General features: G+C 35.4%; 1 protein-coding gene, 2 long non-coding RNA genes and 3 other non-coding genes across 9 annotated transcripts in view; 5 read left to right on the plus strand and 1 right to left on the minus strand.

Moving 5' to 3' along the window:
• Positions 1-3,649: 3,649 nt before the first annotated feature.
• On the plus strand, positions 3,650-5,315 carry LOC121995827. Its single transcript, XR_006115913.1, has 2 exons — positions 3,650-3,811; positions 4,563-5,315. It is a non-coding gene; the product is annotated as an uncharacterized LOC121995827 (long non-coding RNA).
• Positions 4,091-4,184, plus strand: LOC121998989. The gene has a single exon (XR_006116763.1). It is a non-coding gene; the product is annotated as a small nucleolar RNA R11/Z151 (small nucleolar RNA).
• LOC121998990 lies at positions 4,328-4,421 on the plus strand. The gene has a single exon (XR_006116764.1). It is a non-coding gene; the product is annotated as a small nucleolar RNA R11/Z151 (small nucleolar RNA).
• Positions 4,556-4,659, plus strand: LOC121998992. Its single transcript, XR_006116765.1, has one exon. It is a non-coding gene; the product is annotated as a small nucleolar RNA Z152/R70/R12 (small nucleolar RNA).
• Positions 5,316-10,754: 5,439 nt separating the features above from the next.
• LOC121993727 (zinc finger protein WIP2-like) lies at positions 10,755-12,484 on the plus strand. Its single transcript, XM_042548072.1, has 3 exons — positions 10,755-11,481; positions 11,751-12,031; positions 12,112-12,484. Exons 1-3 carry the CDS (start codon positions 10,840-10,842, stop codon positions 12,308-12,310), a joined length of 1,122 nt encoding a protein of 373 aa, XP_042404006.1. The 5' UTR covers positions 10,755-10,839; the 3' UTR covers positions 12,311-12,484.
• Positions 12,485-13,036: 552 nt separating this feature from the next.
• The window catches only part of LOC121995829, a 33,315-nt gene continuing 21,144 nt past the window's right edge, over positions 13,037-25,207 (minus strand). Inside the window, exons 2-6 of one of the 4 annotated variants that reach the window (XR_006115916.1) lie at positions 19,871-19,928; positions 16,728-17,303; positions 16,464-16,553; positions 13,336-13,990; positions 13,037-13,260 (exon numbers count right to left, since the gene is read on the minus strand). This is a non-coding gene — a long non-coding RNA (uncharacterized LOC121995829). The remainder of the gene's footprint in view (positions 13,261-13,335; positions 13,991-16,463; positions 16,554-16,727; positions 17,304-19,870; positions 19,929-25,207) is intronic. The other 3 variants (XR_006115917.1, XR_006115914.1, XR_006115915.1) reach the window with 3 other exon arrangements.

The raw sequence follows: 25,207 nt of genomic DNA on the forward strand, positions 1-25,207 counted from the left end.
CCAGCCATGTGCTGACGACCGGCAAAGGAGAAGTCGTGTGCATAAGAAAAATAGGGGTGTGCCCTAATTTTTCAACCGAGATTACAAACAGAAATCTATTTCCATCGATATTTAGCGATGGAAATTAATTTCCATAGATAATTTCCATTGGTAAGTCTGGTTAATTCCGTCAGAAAATACCTTCAGAAATAAAATTTCATTGGTAAATCCGGTTAATTAAGCAACCCTAGCCGCAACATTGACCAATTTCCTAACAGAATCATATTTTCTGTCAAAAAATGCCCACGGAATACGGTTCTGTCGAAAAATTTTTTGTTGATAATCGGGAATTTTTTTTTTTGTAGTGGTAATCCTTATCTCCACGCTTACCTGTTGGATTTAGTTCAAACTAGATCTGATTTTAATTTATCACCCTTACTTTGTATTTTACTATTTAATTCATTAGTATATGATTACATACTTTTATTTTTAAAAATTATTCCTTAACATTCCAATTTATGATATTTCCCCGTAAAAGTATTATCAATGGATAGGTTTGGTCTAGAACTTTCCAAATATAAATTAATTTTAGCTTTTTTTTTGAGAATGAGGTGATAAATCGATCGATCAAAATAGTGGTCAAAGTTTGGTATTAAATTTTTTTAATAAAATTTAGAGGGTAGTCACATCCTTTCTGTTGGAGCAATCCTAATGGTCCGCAAGACCATGTGTTTTGGTATTTGGGCAAAGGGTTTAAGTTAGGTTCACCCTTATATTTGATATGTGTACTTGAGTTGTGCAGGACTGCAGGATACACATATGACTCAAGTTGATGACTTCGAGTCCGGTGAAGGATAGAGCATCCGAGGGACCATGGACAAGGCAGCGAGGACAAGGACCGAGGGAAGCGACTTCGAGGCATACGCGAAGAATGTCATTGGGGACAAGTCGCAGGCTTGAATGCATCCGAGGACGAGAGCCAAATGAAGTAGGTTCGAAGGCAAAAGGTCAAGGCTGTAAAGAAGCGTCAAGTGAGTGATAAGGGTGAGGATACGAGTGCACGAGAGATTGTACTCGGAGTAAAATTCTAGTTTTAGGGTTCTACTGTAGCAGTACTGTAGCGTTACTGGTGCAGTCGACCGCGCAGTCGACTGGGTGCGAACAGAATGATTCTGTTCGTTCGGTCAGTGTGAGGCGACTGCATGTTTTAGCAGTCGACTGCACCAGTCGACTGCTAGTTTTAGCAGTCGACTGGTATCGAGCCGTTGAGATGTAACGGTCGAATTTCCACAGAGGGCAGTCGACTGCATGTTTTGGCAGTCGACTGCATGTTTTAGCAGTCGACTGGTGCAGTCGACCGCGCAGTCGACTGGGTGTGAACAAAATGGTTCTGTTCGTTCGGTCAGTGTGGATCAGTCGACTATATATTTTAGCAGTCGACTGGTATCGAGCCGTTAGGATGTAACGGTCGAATTTCCACAGAGGGCAGTCGACTGCATGTTTTGGCAGTCGACTAGTAGGCGGGGTTTTCAACCCGCGACCTATATAACCAAAGCTTGGGAGCTTGGTTATAACTGACGAAATTAGTGGTGGTAAACCCTAATTAGTAGTTTACTAGTCTCAAGAGTCTTGGTTGATGTTGTGGTGAGGTTTCTCCATCCACAAGGAGCGACTTGAGATAGCCGGAGTTTGCCGGGGGCTAATCCACTGACAGATCGAGATCGTCCACCTCAAGGACACGCCGTGGAGTAGGAGCCCTAATCTCCGAACCACGTTAAATGAACGTGTTAGCGGTTTGCTTGTTTTTCTTTCCTTTATTATTTAGCTTGTTTGTTTTAGTATTATTCCGCTGCGCAAGCTAACGTTGTAGGAAGAGCGAGTATTTGGAGGTGTCGTCTATCTAACCCCCCTTCAAGCCGGCCACCGATCCCTTACACTTTCATCCTACATGGTTAGACAATTGCTCACCTAGAAATACACTATCTAAAACACAATATGCATAATAATGCATAGGAGTGGATATTCGATTAATTGGATTAATAATTGAATTGAATTAATCGGAAACAAATTTAACCGGTTTAATTTTGACTAATTGAATTGAATCAAAATTTTGTTAAAACATAATTAATCGAGCCGAATTGAAGTTTTGCTAAAATTGAATTAAAAATCAATTAACATCGAATTGATGGAATTTGTTTAAAAATTAATAAAAAAAATATATACAAAATTAATAATTGAAATTTGATATTTCTTATTATAATTCGACCTTAAAATAACAAAAATTACAAATAATATTAAATATAAAATATTAAACAAATATTATAAATTATATATAAATCCTAATAAATAAAATTTAATTTTTTTAATAATTAGGTTAATTGGGTAAATTTTGTTAACCAAATTTTTTAACTCCAAAAATCAAATTATCTGATATTTTTAAAAATAAAAATTGAATTTCTAAAATAAATTTATTTGGTCGATTTGTTTGTTAACCGAATTGTTGCGCATCCCTAGTAATGCATCAAACATACACTATCTATGAAAAAAAAACATAAAATTTAATTTAAACTCTATTACAAAAAAGTATATTTTCCGTTTAAATTAAACAAAATCAAAATTTAGATATAATTGTAAAATTGTTATTCATTTTCACCTTGAGTATTACACTCAATTTATTCTAGTAATAACCTCTTGCGGCCATGAGAAGATATAGGCATTGTGGACGCCCTAATTACCTATTTCTCTCCTTGTTAGGTCTTTAATTGGTAGTTTAGCTTAATCTTTTCTTTCCAAAATAAGAACTAAAAATGTACATTATCTAATTTTAGATCCTCCAAAGCAGGACCACTATATTTAAACGAGATTGTGGCTAATTGTTAATTTAAATAGATACTCAAAGTGCATACTTTCACTTGATTGTCCCTTTAATCTCTATTTCATGTAATTGTTGAATTTTTTCATCTTTGTTAGTGGAGTTCTTGATAATTCTCCACCCTCTCTTTTTTCAATATGGAAGTGATTTTTTATGCTAATTTAATTAAATCTTATAAACTAACTTTATTATTTTTTTTATTAGTGTTAGGTCATGGCTACTGAAGAAATGAGCCCTAAGAAGATTATGAGGGCTGAAAGATTTCCGGAGGAAGAGAAAAGTCCTAAATTTGGCATGGTCGACTCACTTCATCCTAAAAATCGAAAGGCGATCTTAACCAAGCAAGTAAGTCAAAAGATGAATTGCTTATGCTCGCCCACCACTCATGCCGGTTCATTTCGTTGTCGCCTTCACCGAAACTCCATGAGTCATGTCACCCGCTCGGTCGGAGCTAACTTATGTGAGTTGGCTAATAACAACTAATCCTTCGTTGGGGAGGATCCTATGATTTTATGTACATGCCATTTGGACAATCCTATATTTAATTATATGCTATTAATTAACTATTCATTATATTCACAAATAATTATCTTTGGGTTATTGATTAAAATACTTTTTTATACCCTTTTTTCGTGTAAATGAAATATTATGGAAAAAATAATATTTAATATAATTATATAATTGTTTTTATTAGTCTCTAATGGGCTGGGCCTACACGGCTAAACCGCTATTATTAGCCCAATTGATCCTGGTTCGCCTATTAAATCGGACGGCCGAGACGCATTCCATCTCGGCGCCGCAACCCTTGCCCCCAAACCCTAATCAATTTCCCTTCCTCCGTCCAAATCCTTCATTCTATAAATAGAAAGCGGAGGATCTCTCGCTGCATCGCCTTTGAGTTCGTCGCTATCGCCTCCCTCAGGTTCTACATCTACTGGGCTATCTCCTTCATCCTTGTCGGTATGTAGTTTTGGTAATTTCGTCGATCGTTTCATGGATTTATTCTTCTTCTCTTAGAGAAATAGATTATAATGAGCGCTCTTAAACATCTTAGCGGATTTCAGTGAGGCTTTCGTGTATACGATATTAATATTATTGTTGTACGCTGAAGCTTACTATTTTGATCCCTTCTGTTTTCCCTTCTAGAGAAAAAAATTTGCTCCTTTTGCTTTTTTGATGATAGTGTTTTCTTTCGGGATCAGAATATTGGTGCCTCCTTTGTCGATTGGTATATATTAGTGGCTGATGATGAATGATCTCTAAGATCTTAGCGGATTTCAGTGAGGCTTTCTGGTCTATGATCTTAAAATTGTTGTTACACACACTGAAGCCTATTCTTTCAATCTCTATGGTATCGTCTTCACAAAAAATTGTGCTTTGTTTTAAATTTTTGTTCAGGGCAGTATTTTTTCTGATCATAAAAAATTCATTGCTTCTTCGCTTATTGCTTTATGGATTTCTTTTGGTATATAAAAATGGCTGATGAGGAATGATCTCCAAGATCTTAGCGTATTTCAGTGAGGCCTTTTGGTCTATGATCTTACAAATGTTGTTACACACACTGAAGCCTCGCTTCTCATTCTCCTTTCTTTTTCTGCAATTAAATGATTTTTTCCTATCAAAAATCAATTTTTTATTGAGATTTGACAACCTTCAATTTAAAAGTTGCTGTTTTGTTTGATGAATTGATTCATGGATGGATTTGGTGCAGTGATGAGTTACTGGTGTGGGCAGTGGCGTTGGCTTTTCATGGTCATCACCGTGAGCCTTTTTCACCAATCAAACGACTTTTCCTTCCACTGAGCGCTCATTTCCTTTCCATTTACCTTGATTATTTGAGTTTATACTGAGTTATTGATAAAAAAAAACATAGAAGCATTCTCTCCTGCGTCGAATAACTGATTACCAGCGAATCATTCCAATGGTCGCTGCGTATGAGGCGACGCCAAATCATCTTCCTCCGTATCTGCTCTCTTCAGGCGAGGAACCCCTATCCTCGATCCGATTGTAGAAGCGGGGATATTCACATTCTTTCGACAGTCTTCAGATCTCCTATTCATTCCTTTTTGCTTGTCTTTAAGTTCTATCCTTGTTCCTCCGGAAAAGAAAGTGATGAAGAAGAAAGAGCAGAGAGGGTATAGTCGACTGAATCTATAGCACCGGAGGAAGATTCTTATTCAGGGCATCAGTTCTTCAGCCACCATGAAGCGTGAAGAATCAAGGTAAGAATGGGGATCGGGTCTTCACCCAACACGAGGGTCGGCGGGATTACCACTAGGAATCGGCGGAGGTTGCCGGCCCTACTGCAGCTATGGATCGGCCGGCGTCGGCGGAGACGCCGGAGGAGGGGGTTGATAAACTGCGCCGAATGGAAACGGCTTGGGATTCTGAAATATCTACCAATGTTTTTACGGAATATTGTAAACAAGCCCTTATTTTCATTAAAATTTCTATTTATACCTCATTTCCCTCTTCTCAAATTAAATACTAGTTTCAAAAAAAGTCCACTGGCGTAAATCTTAAACCTTCCATTGTTCTATATTTTTTTTACTTAAAAATATTAATATTCTCAAAATAAAAATAGAATGAAATGCTATATTTTTTTAAAAAAAAAAGATATATTCTTTCAACAATAATAAAAACAAGATCATTATTTAAATTGTTGTCGTGCCTTAGTCAGATAATATGGTCTCGTATAGAAATATGATACAATTTTGTATATTTATCAAATCAATATAATGGAATAGAAGTAATGAAGCGTGGGCATTGATCCTTGAGTACCCCAAATCTGCCCTTGGACTACGGTTAAGTGAAAATTTTCGTGATGATTGTTCCATGGTAGTAAAAAAAGTGAAATCTGTTATCTTTATTCCATGGTAACAATTTTACTCCCCACTACTCAACTTAATTTTGTCCTGGTGGCTTCGTGATGATGGTCTCAAATTCTATGTTAGTTGGTTTAATATTTTAAAAATGTTGGTCATCTAGATGAGTTATTATAAGCACTTTTTGATTTATTCATGATTATCTCAAATTCGATGTTACATAGTTCAATATTTTTCTTGAGTACCCTAAATCCTAATGCGATTGCCAATTAATGTATTGTATTATTTGTTCGATAATAAATTTAAAAACATTGGTCATTTGAATTAGTCATCATTAGCACTTTTTGATTTATTCATGTGATTGATGGAAAATTTTTATAGGCTTGAACCTCCAAGATTAATTGTGTTGAATACTTAGATTGTCAATTAACTAAAAATTAACAAGGTATATGTGTTATATTTCTAAAAATATTTAGAAGAACAATTTAAATCATCAAAGTATGAATTCGGTTGATTTAATGTGCATAGTTAGTATTTAAAGAATTTACATATCTCCATTTGCATTTGGTGGGTTGTACCTAGATTATTATTTTATTTATTTTTAGTGTGAGTTTTGGTGGTATTTTCAACCATCCTTCCCTTATATCACTCGTCTTTTTAAGATTTTTTCAACGTCTAAGAATCACTCTCTTAGAATTTTCACATCATTTTTTATCTATTTGAATTTTTCACTACCTAGAGTTCACTTCTAGAATTTCTAGCAAACATACGGTAACCCCTAATTTACTTAGACTTTTCATTTAAAGTTCATTCCGCTGAAAGTTTCCACCTCCTTCGTTCAAGGTCATTATTCCACCCACATAATTTGATCTGAACCATAACTCCGATAGCACTTGTTAGGACAAAAAAAATTCACATATTTTCATAATAGTTTGATATTTTTCATTTTAAATCTAAACCCTAATAAATTTATTTTTGGACTCTATCCAAAAGAGCTCATATTAATAAATATATCTTCTATTTTATAAATTCATGATAATTTTTTTTAATGTATTTTTAACATAAAACTTTGATTATATTTCAACACATACGTTAGGTTTAGAATTTACCGGAAGAGGCACAATTTGGTAGTTATGTCATAACATTATGAGTAACTATGGAGAGGCACTATGGAGAGGCAAGGGTAAGTTGGTGTCATCAATTCGCACCCTCTTGATGCCTTTTATAGTTCGGGGTCATTAAATTTGGGAGCTACAGGGGAAAGGACCTTTCATGGAAAAGGAGTGTATGTCCTGATACCATTGACAATGCCTTGTACTAGATGTTAAATAAAGTTCTTCAAGACATGCATGGTGCTATGAATTAATTCAATGTGGTGTGCTCAAAGTCAAGATATATATATAGCAAAAGGTTAATTTAGGTTGTGAAGTAGTATTGATTTTGAATTTTTGCTAGACAAGTCAAGGAGAGCTGTTTTAAATAATTAAACAAGTTTAAAGTAGTAGGTTTAGACTATAGAGGCACATGATAGGGAGGTTGATGAAGATAAATGAGGGCTCATATGATTCACCTGAGGTGATAGCAATTAAACATGATGTCGACAAGATGGACTCACCCGAGGTGGAATTCGGTATTGAGCTCGCTTGAGGTGGCCATTACTCTTTTGGAAACTAGTACACTAATTTACGTACTCTACGAAATTCATAGTATATATAGATATTGATCTTAGACTGAGCTTGTTTTTTTCACTATGAATTACTATATGTTCACACATTGTTTATCGAAAGTCATACACACGGTATCCGCTCAATTCGTTAGTCCTTCTCAATACACTCACAAATCACGGCCGAGACACGGAAAATGAACCCTAAGAGAATTTGGACAATTAGGGTGGCCCTCTCACCGCAATTATTGAATGAATGCCTTCATCCAACCTCAAATACAATTAAAACACAGACAAAGAGAGAGAGACATGAAATTAATCCTTGAACCCTTGTGCTTAAGGAGCCCCTCCACCTCCTATGCATATGTAAATGTCCCCTATCTAGTACATTTACACCATTCCCTCAGCAACTCACAACCACCCCACTGCCCTTCATCCCCCTCCTCTCTTTATTGCACTGATTTATTACCTCTACTGTTGTTTCTTTCTCTATGATTTTATTTTTCCTTATAATTTTTTAAAGATGAATGATGATGATGAAGAAGAAGAAGACGACGATACATTGCACTGTTGCTTATACCTTGAACACCTTGTGTCGGCCATGGTGGAGCCATGGGAGCTCCATGAGTCCTGTAGCCCTGGAGAACATAACAACTGTTTGCATTTAGTGGTGCATGAGGGTTTGGTTAGGGTTTTGAAAGGGTGCCCTAAGGCCTTGTCCTCTTCTATTAATTATTGTGGATGGGGCTGGCTCCACTGCCACCATTTTCTTGTTCATAAAAGAATTATATTTGGTGCAAGGCGGAGGAAACAATTCGAGTCCGAGGCTCTTTTTTTTTTTTCTTCTTCTTCTTCTTCCTTTTGTGTTGATGATTGAGCTCTACGATATATAAAGATTTAAAGTTATTTACGGAATGCAAATCCTCTAAAATGTGACGTAAAAGTACGATGAAGATTAAGTTAAGTTAGTCGTTTATATTTGATCATGTGTATCAAATGGTTTTAAATGATCAAAAAGCAAGTGTATTGATTGACTTAATGGATCGAGCATGGAGTCATAAGAAGCCATTATTGATATTTAATTTATAAGTCATTTCAAAATGTGAATCATATTGAAAAATAATTTTCAAAAAAAGTCATAATTTCGAGTTTATTTGGGTTATATGCTGACTAAGTGCCTCATATTGCGGCAATCCACATGCTTTTGCACTAGTATTTCGTTAATTAATATCAAAAACAAGTTGACTTTAAGAAAAAAAAAGAGACCGGTTAATTTCATGCAATAAGAAAAATTAATTACCTAAATATTTTTTTTTTCATTATCGACTATGTTAAATCCTTTAATATACATGCATAACGAATAAATAAAGTAGTTAGACTAATTGAGTGAAGATAAATGTGATTAAATGATAATATTCATATAACCTCTTAACCCCGAAAGTATATAAAAAATCTCAAATTTATTTTTTTAGTAATTAATTATTATTATTATTTCTATTATTATTATTATTATTATTATTATTATTATTATTATTATTATTATCAAGAATGGTTGTAAATATTAAGTTTTAATTAGATGAAGGCATGAGAGACCAAAGGCGTAGCTTCCCAAGTTAATGCCGGGAATGACACCAACCGTTACCTATTCCAAAGTTTACAATTTCCATTTCACATATCTAATAATAATAATAATAATAATAATAATAATAATAATAATAATAAATGGTCTTTTTTTGTTTGTTTAAGGGTTTTGAAATGAATGAGGGGATGAATGGATAATTCTAATTTTGACAAATAAGTTAAATTTATAGTATTATGACTTGGTAGAATCCTCAAATTTTTATTAAAAAATCTTTAGACTTTTAATTTGTTTACTACTAAAATAAATGAACATTAATAATGATATTCATTTCTTATATTGAAAATTTATTATTTTGAGTTTTTTTTTTTAAAAATTAATCTTTATGATTAGTTGATTGGACCATAGGTCTTGAATATTAAATATTTAAAAAATAGATAAATTCTAGTTTTAAATTTTTAAGTCTCCAAGGCAACATTTATAACATTATTTTTCCTTATCATTATTTTTTCTTAAAAAATGATAAGAAAAAGACACAAGTTAACCTAACTCAAACATAAACACTCTCTTAGAATCAAAATGAACTCCAAATTAATTCACTTCAACAAAATAAAAAAGAAGCAAAGATGTTGAAACAAGAGATGAGTGGCAATAGTAAGACACACTCTCCCATTTTATTTTATTTTTTTTTATTATTTTTTTTAGGAAGTAGGCCTGCATAATTTATTGAAGAAGAATGAGTACGTGAATTGGTTGAATAATATATATGGAATTAAGATGGAGATGGCTCACACGATTCAATGAACAAGAACCAAACCTCTCTAGTCCCGGGCTAGGATGCAATAGTAGGGTACCCTATATTCTCCCAAATATTCATAATTTGATTATAAATTATGATGCACCATAGAATATTTTCCTCATTGGAATGATAAATCTAAGATGTTTGACTTCGAGGCATTGCGAGTACTTCTAAATTTACCATCGGTAGGAACTGTTTGTCGATAAGATCGATTATCCCCAAGATTAATCTGTCCGAAAGACTAAATATTTGGTATTAGCTAAAAAAACCAAACCTCTCTAGTACATCGGGTCATAATGCAATGACAAGACGCTCAAGAAGTTTTTCAATCACCCACGGTTTAAATCTCAATTACAATGAAAATTTTTGTAGGTCAGACCGATTATCTCCAAGATTAACAGATCTGAAAAACTGGATATCTGGTATTAGCTAAAAAACCAAACCTCTCTAGTCCAACCGATCATAGTGTAAAGGAAAGACGCTTGATCCTATCCAACAGTTGCGGTGACGAAAGCTGAGGATGTGGTGCTCTGGCTGATCGTGCATTGACTCCGCGCGACCTTGTAACCACGACTGCGTCAATGCCGAGTTAGGAAATGGGTCCCGACGTTGGCCCTCCGACGCTCAAGTCAATCATTGGCAATGTGTTGAAGTAAAGCAAAGTAATAAACAGTAGCAACAACAACGCTCAAAAAGTTTCTTAATCACCCACAGTTTAAACCCTAATTACAACAGATATTTTTCTCTAATTAGATAAAAAAATATGAGAAGTTAGCCGTTGGGCGAGGGATAATTCGTGTTTCTGAATTTACCCTGATGATCTACTTTAGGTATTATCTAATGAGATAAAATATGAAAAGTTAGCTATTAGATGAAGAATCTCTCATTAGTATGTGCTTTTAAATTTATCCTGATAAAAAATTTTAAGGGATCAAACCGCGATTATTTAGTTAGCTGGATGCATTGATTAAAAAAAAACCTCTTTCTTTCTTTCTTTCTCTCTCTCTCTTGTGTCTTCCATTTCCCCATATTTATCATAAAACAGTTTCTTACACTCTTCTCTCTCTATTAATACTGCAACAGCCACCTCCTCCGATTCCACATCCAACGAGCTCTCCGGCCATGGCAGATCCCTTCAACAACGTCTTCAAAGGCTACTACTTCAGCCACTACATGCCCCCAAACTACCTCCCTCCTCCTCCTCCGCCTCCTTCTTCTTCATCATTGACTTCTCAGTTTCCCATCAGTAATTACTTCTTCTCACCTCCTCCTCCTCCTCCTCCGCCGCCGCCGCCGTCTCCGCCGCAGAGAGCAGCGCTTCCTCTACTCAACCTCGTGAGCAGCGGCGCGGGAGACGCGGAGGCGGCGCCAGACGAGGAAGAAGAAGACGTGGAGGACGAGGAGGAGGAGGAGGAGGAGGCGGCGGTGGCTCTGCAAATTGGGCTGCCGACTCCGACTGCCGCAGATCTCTTATCCAGGATCGACCGGAACAGCAGCAGCAGGAACAACAACAACACTTCCAATTCAACCTCTGCTGCTGCTGCCGCCGACTCTAATTGCGCGAATATGGAGGAGGAGGAAGATAGGGAGGAGCATGAGGTCGAGCAGGAGGAGCAGGGAATCCTGATGCAGTACCCTACGATGATCGGGAAGGTGATGAGAGGGCAGTACTGGATCCCTACCCCCTCCCAGATCCTCATCGGACCTACTCAGTTCTCTTGCCCTGTTTGCTGCAAAACCTTCAACAGATACAACAACATGCAAGTCAGTAATCTAATTAATATATCTCCTTTTTAATTCTTCATCTTCTTGTTTAATCACAATTAATTATGATTATTGATTAAACGACAACAACACTTCTGTGTAATTTTATGGCTGATAAACAACCAGCCCAAAAGTTCTCTTTAATTTATATATCTTGTCTAAAAGAAGAATCGATCTTACTATATCATATAATATCATATGTTAGTTTTAGGGTGTTGTTGGAATTAATATAATTTTAATTTAGGTTAATTTGTGGTGATTCTGTTCAGATGCATATGTGGGGGCACGGGTCGCAGTACAGGAAGGGGCCGGAGTCGCTGCGGGGGACGCAGCCGACGGCGATGCTCCGGCTGCCGTGCTACTGCTGCGCGGCGGGGTGCAGGAACAACATCGACCACCCGCGCGCGAAGCCGCTCAAGGACTTCCGCACCCTCCAGACCCACTACAAGCGCAAGCACGGCATCAAGCCCTTCATGTGCCGCAAGTGCGGCAAGGCCTTTGCGGTTCGAGGCGACTGGCGCACCCACGAAAAGAACTGTGGCAAACTTTGGTATTATCATTAATTAATTCATTATTATTTATTTATTTATATTTGTTCTAATTAACTAATAATTATAATTATTAATGTAGGTATTGCTCGTGTGGATCTGATTTCAAGCACAAGAGATCACTCAAGGACCACATCAAGGCCTTCGGCGGCGGCCACGCGGCCTACGGCATCGACGTCTTCGACGAGGACGACGAGCCATCGTCGGAGATCGAACAGGACAGCGTCGGAGAACAGGCGGCGCCGCCGCCACTGCCCCGGTATGTCATGAAGTCCAATTGAAATGTAAACTGATTAATGACTTGGAGTGATATCGGAGGTACTTAACTCAGGCATGTGTAGTACTGGAATCGATGTCTTATTATGGTCCGAGTGATCCATCTTTTGTAGAATGAATTATATTTAGTCGAAGGGAGACCCATCACCCACGATATGCTATGGAATGTCTTTGAATTTATTTATTTGTCTGATTTATGCATTCGAATAAAATACGGCAAACATTTGGGTAGGAAAATAAGAATTTGGATTGGCGCAGCTTGGTGGTTAATTAGCTTTAAGTTATATATGTGACCACACTTGCAACAAAAATGAATGGATAGATCAGATGAGAAATTTATTAATTATGTGAGTTTGGAGATGAAATTATATATATATATATATATATATATATATATATATATGAAAAAAAATATTAGTTATGAATTTTCCATTACATCAAATATTGAAGAATTCAAAAAAATAATCATTAGAAAAAATAAACTTACCCCTGCCTGTATATAGTAGAAAGAATTATAGCATAGCTGCACAACACTGATGAAAATATCATGTTTAAAAGGTAAACTCGAGCAAAATTATTGTAAAAAGATTAGTCCAGTGTACGAAATTTTCATCAATATAGAATTCCAAAAAAAGAATCGAACCACACTAAATCTATTACAAACAGTATGGCAAGAGACTATTTTTGCTACTCAAATTCATGACCTTCTAATTATACGACAGTAACTTTACTTATGTGACAAACTCACCTTCAATAAAAATCAATGTATAATATAAAGTGTATAAGAATAGGAAAGGTCTTGGAAAAACTATTAAAAAAACAACTTTTTTTAAAAAAATATCTCTACTAATTAATCAAATGCACTTCTTTTGCTTTTAAATTTCCAGCTTTTTCTCAGACTCACCCAGACAAAGAATCCCCAACCTTTTTTGCTGTTCTTGGTGTGCTTTAGAAGCTGCAATGGCTAAAGTGAGGGAGACGGGAGAGAAAGAGAGAGATAAAAAACAAATATAAATATTTCCTCCTTAACCTGCTGCAGAATGCATCATTCCTTCCTTCCTCCTTCCCTTTATTCCCATTCCTCCAGTTGAAGTGATGAGTCATGCAGCTGCTGCAGCATGCAGTTTGATAACACACACAAGATGAAGCCTGCACTATAGCGAAATCCTCAGTCTGATAAGTAGAATCATAATAATCCTCAGTTAACTGCATGCATATGCCTTTTCCCTGCACCAATCCCAGCTTTTCTTTCCGGATGCTTTTGTGCTTTGCTTACTTTTCCATTTTTTAGTGGCAGTTAATGGATGGAACATATACAAGGAAATATTCAACTCAAATGATTAGCTTGCTTTAAGGACTAGTAGAGAGAAAGAATCTGTATCAACTCAAGCATATATTTTATGGCGACCAAATAACAATTATGAGACGGGCTCTTAAATGTGTCTGAGATTGTTGGGGAGACGGAGCAGTAGTCAAAAGAAGGCTTTTCGACAAGTCATATCAGACCACAATGAATCCATTCATCCATGGCTCAGTGTGTTGTGGGGTGCAGTCAGTGCAGGTGCAGCAGCCGGAGGAGAAGCAGCAGCAAAAGCTACTAGGTCTATAATTAAAATTGATCTGACACACCCTTCATGCTTTCTTTTTGTCTCTTTGTTCCTTGCAGCACTACTGCACGCTAAAACCTAGAGATATACATATAAATTATTCTTCTTGTCTGGCTTTCAGATGTGTATCTGTTATCTAATATAGCAGAGGAAAGAACTTTGTGAAGCTTGAGCAAAGCTCTCTGGGTGTTATGAGTTCATGGTAAAAAAGATGATCATCTCATGGACATGCACCATAATTTGAAATTAGATTTATCGGGACCCGACTAAATATATATAAAAAAGGCAGTCGAGTACACGAAACTTCTACCAATACAGAGTCCCAAGGATAGATTTATTATACACAATCTTATCCTACTTTGTAACAGGTCACTTCCAAACCAGACTAAATATACATAATTCAACAAATTTGATTTGCCAAATAGAGTTTAGGAAAAAAAAAAGAATCTTTACACGCATATATAATGTAAATTAGTTGAGACAAAGTAAATCACAATTGGGTTAACAATTTAACCATGGCACTAAGTAATCTCCTAATTATGAGGTTGTTTAAGTGGATTCTATGTCATAGCAATTTTTATTAAGAATATAATTAATCTGGAGATAGACAGCCTTCCATCTGATTCACCTATCGGGTTGTCCGAATATATTTTTAATAATATCTTGAGTTGAGGATGGGGTGGCCATGGGTGTTGCTTGTTTGGTTACAGAAACACTGCATTGTTTCCTGTTGCTCTTCTCTTAATTATTTTGCATAATACATATTTTTTTTTATTCTGAGAGATCAAATACGTTCTGTGTAAAAGATAAATATTACTTAATGGTGTAAAAAATCAATGATAATCTATTTTATTTTTCTTTTCAACATTCAAATTATTTATCTAGAATTAAAGAATGGACAATAAAAAATTAGAAAATTCCCATCCTCAGAGGCAGGTGAGGTAAAACAGGGTGAGTGAAGCATGTTATTGGAGGAGTTTTTCTTTCTTTTTCTTGCATAATTCCGCTTGTTTTGTGATTCCAGTTCAAAATAGAGCAATAAAATATATTATAAAACGAGGTGAGGCAAAGCAAGACTAAAAATCTTGTCCCATCCTCGCGTCGCCATGTTTGTAATTTTTTTTTTTATAATTCAAGTTTCCAAATTGATTTTTGAAGATTGATAATCTTCCTTTTGATTCAATCAAACAAATTATTATAAGGTCTTTTATTTTTTTTAGTTGGCACCAAATATTCATTTTATACCGATTAATCCTGGGTGACCAGTCTGGTTTTAGGAAAATTTTTCATCGACTACAAGGAGGATGGCCCATCAATCCAAAGTTTTTTAGATCAATCGTTTATTAAGAAAAATTCATCTATTAATTTAGGTGCCTTAAAAATTAAAAAGATATCCAACCGTTGTACCATTACTTGAGAGCAAGTTCTTCCACTTTAGATTCATACATAAGTATTATAAGATTGCATGTGTGACAATCTAATTGATATCGAGAACAATTTTTTTTTAGAATAAAAAATACAACAGTTAGCTACAGCATAATCATCGCAAATACATGTAAAAAAAATTACATGGATTATGCGACAATTAAAAGAACCTATTGCAAGCACTAGTTTAGACAAAATTGACTACAACAAATAAGGTAACTGCGCAACAGTGTTAGCTATAGCAAATTTTGTGTCTAATCAGATGACATGAATTATGATTTTGACAATATAAGCAAGCGCAAATGCTTCATTAATAAATTTCCAAGCATAATTGGTTAGATAGTAGTGACTATAAGTAGAAAGGCTAAGAATTAACATCAAAGCAATTAATAAGATGTACTTGGTGCTGTCAAATGCTATTCCTCATAAATCAAGTTCTAATAGTAAATATTGAATGCTATACTGTATCCTGAACAAAAAAATAGCTGACTCAATTTATTGTCTTAAAACTAAGGCATCAAATTACCATTGCCAATTACTTCCAACAAACAATTTTCTACACTTTTGCATTCTACTAAATGATAGAAAATATTTTAAACCCTAGAACAACGGAACTAAAAGGTGCAGATCGCATATATTAGTAATTTGAGCCCCAAATCTACGTTAAAATGGAGGGCAAGCACTAGTGAGGATTGAATATTAAAAAGATATATAAACGCATGCATGTCTCGAATATTGTTCCATATCTAGACTTGCTTATTTAATTTAATTTAAAAGGAACGGTAAATCTAAAAGGAAATGCAAAGGTCAAGTTCTGGGGAAATGGAAATGGGATATAGAGGGCATGAGGCCATCGGAATCATAAAACAAACATTGACATCGCCCTGGTTTTGGTGGTGTTGTTCCTGTCGAATTTTAAGCAGACAAATGAGGAAGCAGCGTTGAAGAAGAAACCACGCCCATCCCCATGGCAATGCTTTGAATTCCGAGCATTGCATGCGTTCATGCATAAGCATGTCATAGCACGGATTTCAAAGACTTCTAAGTATTGACTCACTTCTTTATCACACACACACATATACTGATATGGAAATGCCCTTCAAACTTAGTTATATAGATAACTAACCAATTGTGAAATCTGCAGGAGGTTGATGCGGAGGTAATGATAATATCTCAATCAATTCATCTTCCACCTCAGGCCATAGCTAACCTGCTCCTGCAAAGAAAAGGGAATCGAGAATGAGCCCCACCAAATCCGATTCCGATGCAGATATTGTTTTTTGAGGAAAAATCTGAAGGTAAAAATAATGAGTTTGGTTGAGATTTACACAAAGAATAAATAGCTGTAGAAATACACAGTGAGAGAGAGAGAGAGAGGGGTTAAATTTACTAGGAAGGAAAGGGCACATGTGGACAGCAGAACCCCTTGTCTCCCCCTGTCTGCTTACAGCATCCAAGGCCCCTCCAAACAGTGCTACCTTATGTCGCACATCATCCTCTATATATCTCTGTGCCATGTCCACGCACCATCATTAACTATTAAACATTGAGAAGAATAAGAGAAACAGTAGTGGTAGAAGGCCGCACTGTTGCCTTGACCTTGTCAAGGAGGGTGACACATACATACACAGACACCCTCTTAAATGACAATAGTGTTATGCCTTCTCCCTATTCACATTCCGATGCAATACAAATGGGGACAACCCTGTCTGCTCATGGAAATCTAGGGTAATCCTCCGGTGCAGTGTAACAGTGTGGATATCTGAGGAGGGAGAGAGAGAGTTGGAGAGAAAAAAGCTTGCATATTTTTTTTTACTCATCTGCTTTTGCTTGCCCCGCATAATTATCCTCCTGCAATTGCTTAATGGTGAGCAGTTGAAGCAATGTAGAAAGGTACTTGACAGAGTTTTGTGTGGTCGTACTCCGTGCGCCTTCACATATTCGTACCACGCCCGTTGCCTTAATCCTGCATTTGCTTAATGGTGATCTTCTTGTAGAAATGTAGAAAGGTCCATAATTGAATCTTGTGTGATTGTTGTTTCTTTTTATTTGTACAACGTAATTATCCTTGTGATCATACTGCAATTGTTTAACGGTAAGCACTTGAATCAATGTAGAAGATGCTTGATAGGGTCTTTTGTGCAATCTTTGTGTGGGTTTTTATTTAGACACTCAAAACCCTAATTATCCTCGTCCAGCAATTGCCTAATGGTGAGCATTTAAAGCAATGTAGAAAGGTGGTTGATAGGCTTTTGTGTGGTAGGCATGCAATTGCTATGCAGAAAAATGTGTGATTGTTGTCTCTCTTAAACGAATGTATTTTTTTAATTATTAAAATAGGTTATAACCGGCTATACTTTATAAATTCGATTAATATTGAGTTGTAATAAAGTAAATTTATGTCAAGAAAAATTAAAGGAGCAAAGATGAGAAGTTAAGATGATCTGACGTTGCTATAAAAACTAACATTAAAAAATTACTAGCATATATCATCAAATAATTATAGCGCCCACAGAAGTTACCATAAGAGAAAATAAGTTGAGATTATATAGATATGTTCAAGATCAACATATTTAGGCTAGAATAAAAGTTGTATGAGGTAGGAGAGACCTAAAAGCATGGTTAACATAAAAAATAAGTTAATTGGTTTGTATTAAGTTCAATAGAGAGATAAGATTCATGTAGCACTTTAATTAGTTAGGACAAAAGACTGAAGACTATCACTTGAACTAAAAAAGTGTGCAATGGAAAAGAGAGCTACATGATAGGAGGAAGAGACTACTAGGAGCTAAAGTTGTTTGGTGGGTATACAACATCAAGGAAATATCTAGGATTTGTTTACTTGGGAGAAAAAATTATGGAACAAAATAAAGGGAAAGAAAATCTATGCTTACATGAAAGGAAAACAAATTGAAGACAAACTTTAGCCACTTTGGCTTTTGAAAGTTATTCACCCAACAATATTCAGGAAGACCTAAAGTTCTTCAAAAACTATTGAATTAATTTAAATATCAAGTATTGAATTTATTAAGGAGAGAAGATCCTTAAAACAATTAAAGAAGACGGCATGAATATGGTTGAAGGCAAGGGAACAAACAATAATTGAAGTCACTGTGAGTGCAGCTAAAACTACTATATATTCTTTCTGCTTTGAGTCTGACACATTGACTCTCTTATGTTTTGGAACCTGCCAAAATACTGTTATTTATTTTGCGGGTTAAAATAATTAGGTGAAGTATAGACGAGTAATCATAAATAAATAAAAAAATTAATACCCTTTTATTCATGTATATACAATATTTGTTTGGAATGTCTAGTATCATAAGCATATTTAAACTCCAACTAATAGAAGGAACTAGATGCTGGCCAACTGGAGGAGGTTACTTTGGAGGACCGCATTAAAGACACTGAGAGAGGAATAGTACAATGGGAAGACATGTGAAGGAATTGAAAGTTGAGGTCAAGATCTAATTAAATGGGGATTAAATTGACGAATATATATAATTAGATCTTGAAATCAATCTTTGAGAACTAATAAACTAGCTCAGTTGGTTCATTAATCAGACAGGATAACAATCAAATAAGGATTAATTACACGATTTATCAGAGGTTCTAACACATCGATCACAATTTTTTTTAACAAATATATAGCATACTTTTAGCCCAGTTACAAATCCATATCATTTCAGACTTAAAAAAAAAGTTAAATGTCGTTCTTTATTAATAATATACCATATATTAATTCAACATTTTGAACATACCTTATTTTTAAAAATTAAAAAATAGCTAAAAATTTGATCAATGAAGAACATCATGTGTCAAAAAGATGTGTGATGTTATGTAAAAATAATTTTATAAAGAATTAATTAAAAATTTGATCTTAAATCTTTTTAAGTGATAGATTTGTTACAATATTGAGAGTATGTGATATATTAGTTAAAAGTAAAAATTCATGATAGAATTGTAAAGATATCTTAAAGCGAATTTGGTGAATAATCTTGATTTGACTTCAAGAAATATAAAAGAAGCCACTCAGTTTATACATATAATTTTTGGTATATAATTCCTGTAAAAAGTGAACAAACAAAAAGGGGAATGCAAGGAAAAGGGCGAAATGATCATTAAGGCTATCTCACAAGGTTGAAAAGAAGAAAAAGAAAGCAAGCTAATAAGCAATGTTTTTTGAGATTCTCCAAGTGCCGTGCATTTGTGTCTCTTTCAAACAGGGAATAAGGTTGATTTAGAGGCTTGACTGAGAAGAAAGGAAGAGCATATATGATACAGAGAGAAGGAAAAGTGAAATTGAGAGGGAGTCTATTTCTCTACTTTTTTTTGAGTAAATTCTTTTTTGTTGTTCTTAGGACCATGAGAAAAGGAAAGCTTTGACATTCACGGCCAACGTGCACTTACTCTCAAATCAAATCAAGGAATGATATTCCTGGAAAATTACATCAATTAGAAGTATAGAGGACAATTGTTGCCGGTCTTATCTCTAAAGAACCAAAATTAAAGTAAAAGAAAAGGCACCCTTACAATTTTCAAAAGTTTGCCTCCAAAGCAAAGCAAACAACTGCCACCTAGTCTTGAGTACCTAAGGGAATGGAAAGGAGCCAATGGTTAATAATGTTGCTAAATAATCATATAACTGAAAATCTAGTAAAAAATGCATTAAAAATGATACGAGCAGTTTCCTACTAAAAAATAGTAGCAAACAAACAAATTATAGGACTAAATAAGCCTAAGTTAAATATATATGCTTTACCATTAATATGTATAGATATGTCCATATCAACATGTGATTGATTTCAGCTAATTAATTAAAAGTGCATGGTAGGCCAAATATTGCATCAACTGCATGAGTTCGCTACAACTGGCCTTTCTTCACCAAATAGTAACTAGTGTCGCAGAACAATTATGAAGTCGAAAAGGACCCAAGGACTCAATAAATATTCCAGCCTTATGCTCGTTTAACTACTCGTGACTACATCTCACCCATCTAATTTGTCCAGGCTAGTGGTGGTCAAACACCAGACTTTGGCTTTTACATGATCTCTCACTTTCAAACTCATTGCACCCGTACGGCTTGAGGGTGGACATGATACATGAAACAGTAAAAAAAACAACAAAAAGTGAAAAGAATAAAAAGAAAAGAAAACTATAGGGGTAAAGTTAAAAAAGGAAGACAATAAAAAGAATGGAATTTTCTTCTTTATGATCTCCAATTTTTAAGGTGGATTAGATGAGGTGCAGCTAAGAGTTACAGTGCACTTCGTACTCTGAACTCTTCCTCAGAATTTGAAGTACAGTGACAAGAAACCATTCACTTTGGCTTGTGTCCTCCCCAAGACAAAAAGAACAAAGGACTTTGTGCTGCAACACTCAAACAAAAAGAGTGCCTGTTGACAAAAATGCTAAGCCAAATCAAGAGCACAGATTTTGCTAGTTAATTTCGCAAGCAAGAAGAATACATACACACAACTGTTAATCGATCCTTGTGCTTATTTCTCGTGTTAATTGCTGAAAACATCCTGAACTATACTAAGCTAATGGAACAAGTCGTGAATCATAACAGCTAAAAGATATCTCTCATTCCAGCTGTTCTACAGTTCCAAAATAGTACTCACATAAAGTGTACACGTTTACGGTTTCCATCATTATTAAAGAACCTACAAGCAACTTGCTCATCTGGACATATGTCATGAATATAACCACTGTTCATTACTGATCAGTAGTAGGGAAACGTCTTCTGACCACATGAAATGACCACCCTCTGCTTAGTCCTAGTTGTATGACTTCTTTTGCTTTGTTGGTTCCTGTGAATTAATGCTTTCATTTACTTACCAGATTATATGTATTGGTTAAATCGACTGTGAGAATAAAACTTAACTGCCATGAACGGATGAAATTGCACCAATTGTCACACTATCACATTCACAAGATCTATTAGTTAATTGCTGGGAGTATTACCTGTCACATTTTATTGTCGAGCTCAGGAGTACCAAAGGAGGACTGACCAAAAGAGTCCAGTGGGTCAATGCAATTTTGATCGAAAAGAAAATTAGACAAGGGTAAAGGAGCATTCTTCTGCAGTACCAAAGCTACCCCTTACATTTGTGACTATTTTAAGTAGTTTCCATTCATATCATCTACATGTGAGTTCCAAAGTCAACAAGGGACAAGTACCGTAATAATTGACTTCAATAGGTAGATTCCCAATGTTAAGATTCTAACTCAGATTTGTGCACCCAGTGACATAATTTAGATTTATTCCACATGATGAAGCTTGAAAGTCATTATAGTCTACTTCCAGGCCATTGAAGGCAACTCTGCCAACATATCCAAAAGGATAGTTACATAAGCTGAACCCTGATCTTCTCTGATGCAAAATTTTGTTCACATTTGAATGAAAGAAATGAATGTGGATGAGATTATCTCATATCACATTCCAATTGCATAACCTTAGTTAAGATAACATGTGAAGAGTTTTGTTCTAAAGAGTATCACATTACCACTTTACAAGCAAACAACAAAAAAGGAAAAAGCGCATGGGAGAGACCATTCCATTTTTTTTACACCTAGGATCTAGAATTCTACAACTACACAGCATTTATAACTAGCAACCAACTTTTCCCTGCCCATAACCACACAAATTTTCTGAAGAAGGCCATTTGTCTCTGCCCATAACTAACTGTTTTTATCTCCCACTCTAAGAATAAGTGAGAGGGTTGGGCACTAGCTTTCTCATTTTACTAACTTTAAAGAGCCTAGAATTTATGATCTATCTTGGTACACATGTGAAGAACAGCTCCATTTCCCAACAAGTAATAACATTATCAGTGCCGACTTGTCTTTACTTTGATGAAAACATATTTATTCTCTTCTTTGTTGCTTAATGTGGTGAATTTTTTGGCAAGTCGAGATAATGTCTAACTTAGGTAAAGGATTTCTGGCCAAGAGGCATGAAGAAATCCTTGTCTGAGAGAGACTCCCACACTAAGCATTAAATGACTCCCATACTTCTCAATCTTGTGGCAGTCTCAATGAAGGGGATTTTTTCCTAAATGTGATAAGAAGAGCACTATAAATACTTTTTAGATGGATAACACTTAAGTGAAAGCAGTTTGTCCTAACGTGACATGATCTTCAACTTCATTCCCTATCAATTAATGTATACGTAACTAAAGGAACAATTGATTTCCTAGATGAAGAAAATTCATATACAGGGAATGAGCTGGAGTAAGACCAATGCTTTCAATGAATTATGGTATCTGTTTGGTGTGATGGTTTATTAATATTTGCTTCATTCCAGACAGCAACTTGCTGAGCTGGAAGTGATGAAGTGAATAATGAAATAATATCAATCAATTAAAATGAGGTGTATATATATATACACACAAAATATTATATAACTAATGCAAGATTACAGTAGTATTAACTATTCTAACTTTCCTGTTCAAGATGGAACATAAATGTAAATCATGCCAAATTTGAAACACAAAGTAGAAAACATGCAGTGCCGTATACGGGGTTTAGTGAAGAAGCCTACAAGTGGATCTTCAAAACTGTAAAAAAGAGTAGAGATCTTCTTAAGCCATCACAATATTTCTAATGAAATGAAAACCAAGTTGAGTATATACTTGGTTCATTCATGAAAGATTAGATTGCTGGAATTTGTGGGTAGCAATTTGGTTATCAGTGTCTGATAATAGGATTTGTGTGACTGAATCTAAGCTCCTCCAGGAGTGATCATAGCCTAAGACAAGTTGTGTGAGCCATAGCACTGCACTCTGATCATAGCCAAAGTACAACAATTTGATGCAGATATCATAACATTGGAAGCACCGGCTTTATCTAAATTCAGATATAACTCAATAAATGTTAGTCTTTGGTGTAAAGCAAACCTTTGCTTAGAACATCATTGAGATAATAAAGAATGTGCAGAAGATCCAGATAACAGTGTCACGGCTTCTCCCTTGGCTGACAACTAAAAGAGTAAGGAGTAAATTTGGTTTGCTCACCAGTGAGATAAATAAGCTTCCCTAATATCGAGAAGTTTATCATCAAAGTCTTTAGCATCAAACCACAATTCCTTATAGGGAATGACTGATGTGTCAATTAATTCACAACCAAGTTGTTCAATTTACCATAATGAATCCTGTAGACTTTGGCGATAGTAAATATTTTGTGAATTTGTGCTACCTTTTATTGTTTCAGAAGATAATTACTATGCATATATGGGAAGCAATGTAATAGCATATGGGACTACAGTTACCGCACAGCAACTCTATTATTTAATACTCTTAGCCACTCAAACTAGAGCATAGATAGTATCTAGCTTGTCACATGAATAGACGTTTGAGTAAGACGTGATCCTATTGAAGCAAAAAAATATTTGCACGTAGGCAGGCAAAATATGACTGTTCAATGAGTTAACAAATCATACAACCGACCCTTCAACTTTAGATCAACAAAGCTTTAAATAGTTGATAAAGCATGTAAATAACAACCCCTTCAACCTCAGACAAGCCAACACAATGATACAAGAGAAATGATAAACGGTGAAACAATTAAATGGAGTTAAGGTAAATAGAGATTTCGGTAACTATTCTCTCAAGTATGCTTCTCGCTAAAGTAGTAATAAATAATCTCACAAGTCTATCCTTAAAGTGGCAATTACATTAAAATGCAATAGATTGAGGGAAAAGAAACACATTTTAAGTCTTATGAAAGATAGACAGTATACTTAGCAAAATGAGAACAGATCATTTCTGTGTTCAGGTCTGTAATGAAGATGTAACGCACAATTTGACCACTTGCAAGAAGTAACAGGATATTTTTCAGTTCAGATCTTCACTTGATTTCAGACGATACATATGTAGAACAGAAATAGAATTTAATCCCAAAGGATGATTGGGTATCAAGAGGAGGGAAGTATAAAGAGACGTACACTTGCAAATTGGGGCATCATAAAGAAGATGGTGCAAGAAAAAGATCGATAACAACAAGAAGCTCCTATTAGGGAGAAAGACAAGGAGCATGAAGAAAACAAAGAACAAGTTCAATGAGTGCTATTGTAAGCAAAAAAGATGAGGTTGAATGATGTTGGTAAAACTCAGAAAGCAGAATCCTTGCAGCTAACTCTGATGTTGGCATCAATGAAGAGACGACTCCATGCAGGATATGAGCGGAAAGACCAACGTCGAATAGGAGTACATTAAGGGTGGCACAAGCCCAATTGATGGAAATTCAACAACAAAATTCAAAGTATTGTGAAGGTTCAACAATAAGCAGAATGTTGGATCAGGTCCCAGCAGAGTATGACATCGCTCTCCAAGTTCTCCCATCACTTGTGTTTGTCAAGAGCTGCAAAGGTTCCACAGGGGTTGATGTTAAACACCAGATGTCTTGCAAGAAGGTGTCACACAGAATAAGTATAATGATTGGTTCATGTCTTGTGAAAGGGCAGCCTCACATGCAGCGGGAATGTCTCACAATAAGCATCGCACACAAGGCAGGAGACCAATGCATGTTGGCAATGAAGAAGATTTGGCTATGACAGAGGACCACCCAAAATCAAGGTACCTAATTTTTTTCATAGAGTTGACACTCATGGATAACACTATGAGAGAGAGGTTGATAGATGAGGGAGATCTCTTATCTACTTTGGGGATATAAACCATTATATTCCTTTTATTACAAACATGCTAGACCTAAAATGCAAATATGAAACTAGAAAGGCAAGAGTTCTTTACTAACAAATTGAGTAGGAAGAACAATTTCTACATCAATATGAAACGAATCATCATAATGAAGCACTAAGATCGCTTTGATATTGGAACTGCCTAGTTTATTGCATTAAAGTTCAACCCA

This window comes from Zingiber officinale, chromosome 6A (genome assembly GCF_018446385.1).
Source record: "Zingiber officinale cultivar Zhangliang chromosome 6A, Zo_v1.1, whole genome shotgun sequence".
Classification (NCBI taxonomy): domain Eukaryota; kingdom Viridiplantae; phylum Streptophyta; class Magnoliopsida; order Zingiberales; family Zingiberaceae; genus Zingiber; species Zingiber officinale.